The sequence below is a fragment of the Oncorhynchus masou genome, chromosome 11 (assembly GCF_036934945.1).
Source record: "Oncorhynchus masou masou isolate Uvic2021 chromosome 11, UVic_Omas_1.1, whole genome shotgun sequence".
Classification (NCBI taxonomy): Eukaryota; Metazoa; Chordata; class Actinopteri; order Salmoniformes; family Salmonidae; genus Oncorhynchus; species Oncorhynchus masou.
In genome coordinates, this window is record NC_088222.1 from 13,514,705 (window position 1) to 13,526,298 (window position 11,594).

At 58.1% G+C, this 11,594-nt stretch overlaps 1 protein-coding gene across 1 annotated transcript; it reads left to right on the forward strand.

Moving 5' to 3' along the window:
* Window positions 1-147: 147 nt before the first annotated feature.
* On the forward strand, window positions 148-8,819 carry LOC135548951 (trichohyalin-like). Its single transcript, XM_064979044.1, has 6 exons — window positions 148-359; window positions 405-1,783; window positions 3,397-3,909; window positions 4,021-5,101; window positions 5,525-7,003; window positions 7,190-8,819. The coding sequence occupies exons 1-6, from the start codon at window positions 148-150 to the stop codon at window positions 8,817-8,819; spliced, it is 6,294 nt and encodes a 2,097-aa protein (XP_064835116.1).
* Window positions 8,820-11,594: the final 2,775 nt, after the last annotated feature.

Genomic DNA, 11,594 nt, shown 5'->3' on the forward strand with positions numbered 1-11,594 from the left:
GGTTCAGAGCCCAGGTACAGATCCCAGGATCAGAGCCCAGGAACAGAGCAAAGGAACAGAGCCCAGAGTTCAGAGAGACCAGGAACAGAGCTCAGGTACAGAGCCCAGGAACAGAGCCCAGGAGCCCAGAACCCAGGAACAGAGCCCATGAACAGAGCCCAGGTTCAGAGCCCAGGTTCAGAGCCCAGGTTCAGAGCCCAGGAACAGAGCCCCAGAACAGAGCCCTGGAACAGAGCCCAGGAACAGAGCCCAGGTTCAGAGCCCAGGAACAGAGCCAGGAACAGAGCCCCAGAGCCCAGGAGCCCCGGAACAGAGCCCAGGAACAGAGCCCAGGTTCAGAGCCCAGGTTCAGAGCCCAGGTTCAGAGCCCAGGTTCAGAGCCCAGGAACAGAGCCCCGGAACAGAGCCCAGGTTCAGAGCCCAGGAACAGAGCCCGAACAGGAACAGAGCCCAGGAACAGAGCCCAGGAACAGAGTCCAGGCAGAGAGCCCAGGGCAGATCAGAGACCAGGAACAGAGAACAGAGCCCAGAACAGAGTTCAGGAACAGAGCCCAGGTACATAGCCCAGGAACAGAGCCCAGGAACAGAGCCCTGGAACAGACAGAGCCCAGGAACAGAGCCCAGGAACAGAGCTCAGGTTCAGAGCCCAGGTTCAGAGCCCAGGTAGAGCCCAAGAACATAGCCCAGGAACAGAGACCAGGAACAGAGCCCAGGAACAGAGCACCAGTACAGAGCCCCAGAACAGAGCCCCGGAACAGAGCCCAGGAACAGAGCCCAGGAACAGAGCCCATTTACAGAGCCCAGGAACAGAGCCCTGTAACAGAGCTCAGGTACAGAGCCCCGGAACAGAGCCCAGGAACAGAGCCCCGGAACAGAGCCCAGGAACAGAGCCCAGGAACAGAGCCCAGGAACAGAGCCCAGGTTCAGAGCCCAGGTTCAGAGCCCAGCTACAAAGCCCAAGAACAGAGCCCAGGAACAGAGCCCAGGAACAGATCCCGGGAACAGAGCCCGGGAACAGAGCCCAGGTTCAGAGCCCAGGTTCAAAGCCCAGGTTCAAAGCCCAGGAACAGAGCCCAGGAACAGAGCCCAGGAACAGAGCCCAGGAACAGAGCCCAGGTTCAGAGCCCAGGTTCAGAGCCCAAGTTCAGAGCCCAGGAACAGAGGCCCGAACAGAGCCCCGGAAAAGAGCCCAGGAACAGAGCCCAGGAACAGAGCCCAAGAACAGAGCCCAGGTTCAGAGCCCAGGTTCAGAGCCCAGGAACAGAGCCCCTGAACAGAGCCCAGGTTCAGAGCCCAGGTTCAGAGCCTAGGAACAGACCCCCGGAACAGAGCCCAGGTTCAGAGCCCTGGAACAGAGCCAAGGAAGAGAGCCCAGGTTCAGAGCCCAGGTTCAGATCCAAGGAACAGAACCCAGAAACAGAGCCCCGGAACAGAGCCCAGGTTCAGAGCCCGGGTTCAGAGCCCAGGTTCAGAGCCCAGTTTCAGAGGCAAGGTTCAGAGCCCAGGAACCGAGCCCAGGAACCGAGCCCAGGTTCAGAGCCCAGGTTCAGAGCCCAGGTTCAGAGGCAAGGTTCAGAGCCCCGGGAACAGATCCCCGGAACAGATCCCAGGAACAGAGCCCAGGAACAGAGCCCAGGAACAGAGCCAAGCAAGAAAGAGAGCCCAGGTTCAGAGCCCAGGTACAGATCCCAGGAACAAAACCCAGAAACAGAGCCCTGGAACAGAGCCCCGGAACAGAGCCCAGGTTCAGAGCCCAAGAACAGAGCCCAGGAACAGAGCCCAGGTACAGATCCCAGGAACAGAGCCCAGGAACAGAGCCCAGGTTCAGAGCCCAGGTTCAGAGCCTAGGTTTAGAGCCCAAGAACAGAGCCCAGGAACAGAGCCAAGGTACAGATCCCAGGATCAGAGCCCCGGAACACAGCCCAGGAAGAGAGCCCAGGTTCAGAGTCCAGGAACAGAGCCCAGGAACAGAGCAAAGGAACAGAGCCCAGATAGAGAGACCAGGAACAGAGCTCAGGTACAGAGCCCCGGAACAGAGCCCCGGAACAGAGCCCAGGAACAGAGCCCAGGAACAGAGCCCAGGTTCGGAGCCCAGGTTCGGAGCCCAGGTTCGGAGCCCAGGAACAGAGCCCCTGAACAGAGCCCAGGTTCAGAGCCCAGGTTCAGAGCCTAGGTTTAGAGCCCAAGAACAGAGCCCAGGAACAGAGCCCAGGAACAGATCCCAGGAACAGAGCCCAGGAACAGAGCCCAGGTTCAGAGCCCAGGAACAGAGCCCAGGTACAGATCCCAGGATCAGAGCCCAGGAACAGAGCAAAGGAACAGAGCCCAGATAGAGAGACCAGGAACAGAGCTCAGGTACAGAGCCCCGGAACAGAGCCCCGGAACAGAGCCCAGGAACAGAGCCCAGGAACAGAGCCCATGTTCAGAGCCCAGGTTTAAGAGCCCAGGTTCAAAGCCCAGGTTCAGAGCCCAGGAACAGAGCCCCTGAACAGAGCCCAGGTTCAGAGCCCAGGTTCAGAGCCTAGGTTTAGAGCCCAAGAACAGAGCCCAGGAACAGAGCCCAGGAACAGAGCCCAGGAACAGAGCCCAGGTTCAGAGCCCAGGAACAGAGCCCAGGTACAGATCCCAGGATCAGAGCCCAGGAACAGAGCAAAGGAACAGAGCCCAGATAGAGAGACCAGGAACAGAGCTCAGGTACAGAGCCCCGGAACAGATCCACGGAACAGAACCCAGGAACAGAGTCCATGTTCAGAGCCCAGGTTCAGAGCCCAGGTTCATAGCCCAGGTTCAGAGCCCAGGAACAGAGCCCCTGAACAGAGCCCTGGAACAGAGCCCAGGAACAGAGACCAGGTTCAGAGCCCAGGAACAGAGCACCGGTACAGAGCCCCAGAACAGAGCCCCGGAACAGAGCCCAGGAACAGAGCCCAGGTTCAGAGCCCAGGTTCGGAGCCGAGGTTCAGAGCCCAGGTTCAGAGCCCAGGAACAGAACCCCGGAACAGAGCCCAGGTTCAGAGCCCAGGAACAGACCCCAGGTACAGAGCCCAGGAACAGTGCCCAGGAACAGAGTCCAGGCAGAGAGCCCAGGCAGAGAGACCAGGAACAGAGCCCCTGAACAGAGTTCAGTTACAGAGCCCAGGTACATAGCCCAGGAACAGAGCCCAGGAACAGAGCCCATTTACAGAGCCCAGGAACAGAGCCCCGGAACAGAGCTCAGGTTCAGAGCCCCGGTTCCGAGCCCAGGTACATAGCCCAGGAACAGAGACCAGGTTCAGAGCCCAGGAACAGAGCACCAGTACAGAGCCCCAGAACAGAGCCCCGGAACAGAGCCCAGGAACAGAGCCCAGGAACAGAGCCCATTTACAGAGCCCAGGAACAGAGCCCTGTAACAGAGCTCAGGTACAGAGCCCCGGAACAGAGCCCAGGAACAGAGCCCCGGAACAGAGCCCAGGAACAGAGCCCAGGAACAGAGCCCAGGAACAGAGCCCAGGTTCAGAGCCCAGGTTCAGAGCCCAGCTACAAAGCCCAAGAACAGAGCCCAGGAACAGAGCCCAGGAACAGATCCCAGGAACAGAGCCCGGGAACAGAGCCCAGGTTCAGAGCCCAGGTTCAGAGCCCAAGTTCAGAGCCCAGGTTCAGAGCCCAAGAACAGAGCCCAAGAACAGAGCCCAGGAACAGAGCCCAGGTTCAGAGCCCAGGTTCAGAGCCCAGGTTCAGAGCCCAGGAACAGAGCCCCAGAACAGATCCCCGGAAAAGAGCCCAGGAACCGAGCCCAAGAACAGAGCCCTGTAACAGAGCCCAGGAACAGAGCCCAAGAACAGAGCCCTGTAACAGAGCTCAGGTACAGAGCCCTGGAAGAGAGCCCCGGGACAGAGCCAAGGAACAGAGCCCAGGAACAGGTTCAGAGCCAAGGTTCAGAGCCCCGGGAACAGATCCCAGGAACAGAGCCCAGGAACAGAGCCCAGGTTCAGATCCCAAGAACAGAGCGCAGGAACTGAGCCCAGGTACAGATCCCAGGATCAGAGCCCAGGAACAGAGCCCAGGAAGAGAGCCCAGGTTCAGAGCCAAGGAACAGAGCCCAGGAACAGGTTCAGAGCCAAGGAACAGAGCCCCGGGAACAGATCCCCGGAACAGATCCCCAGAACAGAGCCCAGGTACAGAGCGCAGGTTCAGAGCCCAGGTTCAGAGCCCAGGAACAGAGCCCAGGAAGAGAGCCCAGGTTCAGAGCCAAGGAACAGAGCCCCGGGAACAGATCCCTTGAACAGATCCCCAGAACAGAGCCCAGGTACAGAGCGCAGGTTCAGAGCCCAAGAACAGAGCCCAGGAACAGAGCCCAGGAACAGAGCGCAGGTTCAGAGCCCAAGAACAGAGCCCAAAAACAGAGCCCAGGAACAGAGCCCAGGAACAGAGCGCAGGTTCAGAGCCCAAGAACAGAGCCCAGGAACAGAGCCCAGGTACAGATCCCAGGAACAGAGCCCAGGAACAGAGCCCAGGTTCAGAGCCCAGGTTCAGAGCCTAGGTTTAGAGCCCAGGAACAGAGCCCCGGAACAGAGCTCAGGTTCAGAGCCCCGGTTCCGAGCCCAGGTACAGAGCCCCGGAACAGAGCCCAGGAACAGAGCCCAGGTTCAGAGCCCAGGTTCAGAGCCCAGGTTCAGAGCCCAGGTTCGGAGCCCAGGTTCAGAGCCCAGGAACAGAGCCCCGGAACAGAGCCCAGGTTCAGAGCCCAGGAACAGACCCCAGGTACAGAGCGCAGGAACAGTGCCCAGGAACAGAGTCCAGGCAGAGAGCCCAGGCAGAGAGACCAGGAACAGAGCCCCGGAACAGAGTTCAGTTACAGAGCCCAGGTACATAGCCCAGGAACAGAGCCCAGGAACAGAGCCCATTTACAGAGCCCAGGAACAGAGCCCCGGAACAGAGCTCAGGTTCAGAGCCCCGGTTCCGAGCCCAGGTACATAGCCCAGGAACAGAGACCAGGTTCAGAGCCCAGGAACAGAGCACCAGTACAGAGCCCCAGAACAGAGCCCCGGAACAGAGCCCAGGAACAGAGCCCAGGAACAGAGCCCATTTACAGAGCCCAGGAACAGAGCCCTGTAACAGAGCTCAGGTACAGAGCCCTGTAACATAGCTCAGGTACAGAGCCCCGGAACAGAGCCCAGGAACAGAGCCCCGGAACAGAGCCCAGGAACAGAGCCCAGGTTCAGAGCCCAGGTTCAGAGCCCAGGTTCAGAAACCCAGGTACAAAGCCCAAGAACAGAGCCCAGGAACAGAGCCCAGGAACAGATCCCAGGAACAGAGCCCAGGAACAGAGCCCAGGTTCAGAGCCCAGGTACAGAGCCCAAGAACAGAGCCCAGGAACAGAGCCCAGGTACAGATCCCAGGATCAGAGCCCAGGAACAGAGCCCCGGAACAGAGCTCAGGTTCAGAGCCCCGGTTCCGAGCCCAGGTACAGAGCCCAGGAACACAGCCCAGGTAGAGAGCCCAGGAACAGAGCCCTGTAACAGAGCTCAGGTACAGAGCCCCGGAACAGAGCCCAGGAACAGAGCCCCGGAACAGAGCCCAGGAACAGAGCCCAGGAACAGAGCCCAGGAACAGAGCCCAGGTTCAGAGCCCAGGTTCAGAGCCCAGGTTCAGAGCCCAGGTACAAAGCCCAAGAACAGAGCCCAGGAACAGAGCCCAGGAACAGATCCCCGGAACAGAGCCCCGGAACAGAGCCCAGGTTCAGAGCCCAGGTTCAGAGCCCAGGTTCAGAGCCCAGGTTCAAAGCCCAAGAACAGAGCCCAGAACAGAGCCCAGGAACAGAGCCCAGGTTCAGAGCCCAGGTTCAGAGCCCAGGTTCAGAGCCCAGGAACAGAGCCCCAGAACAGATCCCCGGAAAAGAGCCCAGGAACCGAGCCCAAGAACAGAGCCCTATAACAGAGCTCAGGTACAGAGCCCTGGAAGAGAGCCCCGGGACAGAGCCAAGGAACAGAGCCCAGGAACAGGTTCAGAGCCAAGGTTCAGAGCCCCGGGAACAGATCCCAGGAACAGAGCCCAGGAACAGAGCTCAGGTTCAGATCCCAAGAACAGAGCCCAGGAACCGAGCCCAGGTACAGATCCCAGGATCAGAGCCCAGGAACAGAGCCCAGGAAGAGAGCCCAGGTTCAGAGCCAAGGAACAGAGCCCAGGAACAGGTTCAGAGCCAAGGAACAGAGCCCCGGGAACAGATCCCCGGAACAGATCCCCAGAACAGAGCCCAGGTACAGAGCGCAGGTTCAGAGCCCAGGTTCAGAGCCCAGGAACAGAGCCCAGGAAGAGAGCCCAGGTTCAGAGCCAAGGAACAGAGCCCCGGGAACAGATCCCCGGAACAGATCCCCAGAACAGAGCCCAGGTACAGAGCGCAGGTTCAGAGCCCAAGAACAGAGCCCAGGAACAGAGCCCAGGAACAGAGCGCAGGTTCAGAGCCCAAGAACAGAGCCCAGGAACAGAGCCCAGGAACAGAGCGCAGGTTCAGAGCCCAAGAACAGAGCCCAAGAACAGAGCCCAGGAACAGAGCCCAGGAACAAAGCGCAGGTTCAGAGCCCAAGAACAGAGCCCAGGAACAGAGCCCAGGTACAGATCCCAGGAACAGAGCCCAGGAACAGAGCCCAGGTTCAGAGCCTAGGTTTAGAGCCCAGGAACAGAGCCCCGGAACAGAGCTCAGGTTCAGAGCCCCGGTTCCGAGCCCAGGTACAGAGCCCCGGAACAGAGCCCAGGAACAGAGCCCAGGTTCAGAGCCCAGGTTCAGAGCCCAGGTTCAGAGCCCAGGTTCAGAGCCCAGGTTCAGAGCCCAGGAACAGAGCCCAGGAACAGAGCCCAAGAGCCCAGTTCAGTTACAGAGCCCAGGAACAGAGCCCAGGAACAGAGGAACAGAGCCCCCAGAGTTCAGTTACAGAGCCCAGGTACAGAGCCCAGGAACAGAGCCCAGGAACAGGCCCATTTACAGAGCCCAGGAACAGAGCCCAGGTTCAGAGCCCGGTTCCGAGCCCAGGTACATAGCCCAGGAACAGAGACCAGGTTCAGAGCCCAGGAACAGAGCACCAGTACAGAGCCCCAGAACAGAGCCGGAACAGAGCCCAGGAACAGAGCCCAGGAACAGAGCCCATTTACAGAGCCCAGGAACAGGTTAACAGAGCCCAGCCCTGTAACATAGCTCAGGTACAGAGCCCCGGAACAGAGCCCAGGAACAGAGCCCCGGAACAGAGCCCAGGAACAGAGCCCAGGAACAGAGCCCAGGAACAGAACAGAGCCCAGGTTCAGAGCCCAGGTTCAGTACAAAGCCAAGAACAGAGCCCAGGAACAGAGCCCAGGAACAGATCCCAGGAACAGAGCCCAGGAACAGAGCCCAGGTTCAGAGCCCAGGTACAGAGCCCAAGAACAGAGCCCAGGAACAGAGCCCAGGTACAGATCCCAGGATCAGAGCCCAGGAACAGAGCCCCGGAACAGAGCTCAGGTTCAGAGCCCCGGTTCCGAGCCCAGGTACAGAGCCCAGGAACACAGCCCAGGTAGAGAGCCCAGGAACAGAGCCCTGTAACAGAGCTCAGTTACAGAGCCCCGGAACAGAGCCCAGGAACAGAGCCCCGGAACAGAGCCCAGGAACAGAGCCCAGGAACAGAGCCCAGGAACAGAGCCCAGGTTCAGAGCCCAGGTTCAGAGCCCAGGTTCAGAGCCCAGGTACAAAGCCCAAGAACAGAGCCCAGGAACAGAGCCCAGGAACAGATCCCAGGAACAGAGCCCAGGAACAGAGCCCAGGTTCAGAGCCCAGGTTCAGAGCCCAAGTTCAGAGCCCAGGTTCAGAGCCCAAGAACAGAGCCCAAGAACAGAGCCCAGGAACAGAGCCCAGGTTCAGAGCCCAGGTTCAGAGCCCAGGTACAGAGCCCAGGAACAGAGCCCCAGGAACAGAGCCCAGGAACAGAGCCCAGGAACAGAGCCCAAGAACAGAGCCCTGTAACAGAGCCCAGGAACAGAGCCCAAGAACAGAGCCCTATAACAGAGCTCAGGTACAGAGCCCTGGAAGAGAGCCCCGGGACAGAGCCAAGGAACAGAGCCCAGGAACAGGTTCAGAGCCAAGGTTCAGAGCCCCGGGAACAGATCCCAGGAACAGAGCCCAGGAACAGAGCCCAGGTTCAGATCCCAAGAACAGAGCCCAGGAACAGAGCCCAGGTTCAGAGCCCAAGAACAGAGCCCAGGAACAGAGCCCAGGAAGAGAGCCCAGGAACAGAGCCCAGGAACAGGTTCAGAGCCAAGGAACAGAGCCCGGGAACAGATTCGGAACAGAGAGCCCCAAGGTTCAGACAGGTTCAGAGCCCAGGAACAGAGCCCAGGAAGAGAGCCCAACAGAGGAACCCCGGAACAGATCCCCGGAACAGATCCCCAGAACAGAGCCCAGGTACAGAGCGCAGGTTCAGAGCCCAAGAACAGAGCCCAGGAACAGAGCCCAGGAACAGAGCGCAGGTTCAGAGCCCAAGAACAGAGCCCAGGAACAGAGCCCAGGAACAGAGCCCAGGTACAGATCCCAGGAACAGAGCCCAGGAACAGAGCCCAGGTTCAGAGCCCAGGTTCAGAGCCTAGGTTTAGAGCCCAAGAACAGAGCCCAGGAACAGAGCCCAGGTACAGATCCCAGGATCAGAGCCCAGGAACAGAGCCCCGGAACAGAGCTCAGGTTCAGAGCCCCGGTTCCGAGCCCAGGTACAGAGCCCAGGAACACAGCCCAGGTAGAGAGACCAGGAACAGAGCCCTGTAACAGAGCTCAGGTACAGAGCCCAGGAACAGAGGAAAGAGGAATAGAGGAACGGATAGAGGGATAGAGGCGAGGAAAGAAAGATAGAGGAGAGGAAAGGAGGATAGAGGAGAGGAAAGAAGGATTGAGGAGAGGAAATAGGACGACTGGTCTGTCCCACCTACAGCCCAAAATGATTTCACAAAAAAGACTTGTAACCCCTTTTCACAATTGTCCCTACATTGTCCCCCTCCTCGCCCCTTTCCCTCCTCCTACCCCAGCCCCCTTCCTTCTCCTCCACAGCTGCCCCTACCTCTCCTCTCCTCTGACTCTGCATTGTGGATGAAAGGCCCATCAAAAGTATCACTGGCTGCATTTACAAGTGAATGAAGCCTAATAATGGAGCAGTTAGGGGGAGAATGGGCCGAGGCCCGGGAAGACTCACAGATGTTGGTGTTGCTGGAGAGGGAAGGAGGGAGGGACAGAAGGAGAGAGGGAATAAAGGAAAGACTGGGCTCCAATGCCATTGTTACTGAGGAAAGACTGGAAGGAGAGAGGGGAGAGGAGGGTGGGTGAGCGGGCTGTTTTATGCCCGATTTGCATCGGAGAAGGACATGGGGAGGTGTGGGCCAAGTTGAGGGGCCAAGGCAACCAGACAGGCAAGGATGGCTGTAGGGAGTGAGGCAAGGAGGGCTGTAGGGAGTAGGGGAAGGAGGGACGTAGGGAGTGAGACTGCCTCTGGGTAGGTCTGAATACTGGATGCCTCTGGGTAGGTCTGGATACTGGCTGCCTCTGGGTAGGTCTGGATACTGGCTGGGTAGGTCTGGATACTGGCTGTCTCTGGGTAGAGCTGGATACTGGATGACTCTGGGTTGGTCTGGATACCAGATGCCTCTGGGTAGGTCTGGATACTGGCTGCCTCTGGGTAGGTCTGGATACTGGCTGCCTCTGGGTAGGTCTGGATACTGGCTGGGTAGGTCTGGATACAGTCTGCCTCTGGGTAGAGCTGGATACTGGATGCCTCTGGGTAGAGCTGGATACTGGCTGGGTAGGTCTGGATACAGTCTGCCTCTGGGTAGAGCTGGATACTGGATGCCTCTGGGTAGAGCTGGATACTGGATTCCTCTGGGTAGAGCTGGATACTGGATGCCTCTGGGTAGGTCTGGATACCAGATGCCTCTGGGTAGGTCTGGATACCAGATGCCTCTGGGTAGGTCTGGATACTGGCTGCCTCTGGGTAGGTCTGGAAACTGGCTGTCTCTGGGTAGGTATGGATACTGGCTGCCTCTGGGTAGGTCTGGATACTGGCTGCCTCTGGGTAGGTCTGGATACTGGCTGCCTCTGGGTAGGTCTGGATACTGGCTGCCTCTAGGTGAGTCTGGATACTGGCTGGGTAGGTCTGGATACTGGCTGCCTCTGGGTAGGTCTGGGTACTGGCTGCCTCTGGGTAGAGCTGGATACTGGATGCCTCTGGGTAGGTCTGGATACTGGCTGCCTCTGGGTAGGTCTGGAAACTGGCTGTCTCTGGGTAGGTATGGATACTGGCTGCCTCTGGGTAGGTCTGGATACTGGCTGCCTCTGGGTTGGTCTGGATACTGGCTGCCTCTGGGTTGGTCTGGATACTGGCTGCCTCTGGGTAGATCTGGATACTGGCTGCCTCTAGGTGAGTCTGGATACTGGCTGCCTCCGGGTAGGTCTGGATTCTGGCTGCCTCTGGGTAGGTCTGGATTCTGGCTGCCTCTGGGTAGATCTGGATACTGGCTGCCTCTGGGTAGGTCTGGATACTGGTTGGATAGGTCTGGATACTGGCTGCCTCTGGGTAGGTCTGGGTACTGGCTGCCTCTGGGTAGAGCTGGATACTGGATGCCTCTGGGTAGGTCTGGATACTGGCTGCCTCTGGGTAGGTCTGGAAACTGGCTGTCTCTGGGTAGGTATGGATACTGGCTGCCTCTGGGTAGGTCTGGATACTGGATGCCTCTGGGTTGGTCTGGATACTGGCTGCCTCTGGGTAGGTATGGATACTGGCTGCCTCATTTAATGTGCAACATCAGATTGTTAACTAGGTGAGTCTGGATACTGGCTGCCTCCGGGTAGGTCTGGATTCTGGCTGCCTCTGGGTAGGTCTGGATTCTGGCTGCCTCTGGGTAGGTCTGGATACTGGCTGCCTCTGGGTAGGTCTGGATACTGGTTGGGTAGGTCTGGATACTGGCTGCCTCTGGGTTGGTCTGGATACTGGCTGCCTCTGGGTTGGTCTGGATACTGGCTGCCTCTGGGTAGGTCTGGATACTGGCTGGGTAGGTCTGGATACTGGCTGCCTCTGGGTAGGTCTGGATACTGGCTGCCTCTGGGTAGGGGTCATAAGAGCGGTAACACACACCCCCTTCTCCCTTATCACTGGCATTTGGAAGAAAGGGAGGAGATATATTAAACTAACAAAGTCCTCTATGCACGTGACAGTTTGGTTTTGTTTCATGACATGGAAGATGAAGAGAAAAGAGATCAGAGGTTGGCAGAACTACTACATCTCCCATCCCTCACTGGATGTAGCCTGTTCTAAACCATCACGAACTGAATTTAAACTGAGTTCAGTTGGTGGTCTGTTTTCAACAGAACCGAACAGAATCAGTCAGTACAGCATACTCAGGGCCTACCCTTGGCCTTCAATAGTGTCTCTTTTTATTTATTAAAGAGTAAATGAGAATAAATATTCATTGACACTAGATCTGTTTTGAAAAATATTGTTGATAAACAGGATGCACTTACAGGGCTCTGATTGGTCTTGAAGGGTGACACGATGCTCCTTCACACCATCAAACAGTAGCACCGCCTCTCCCCCAGGAAGTAAAGGACATTCAATCACATA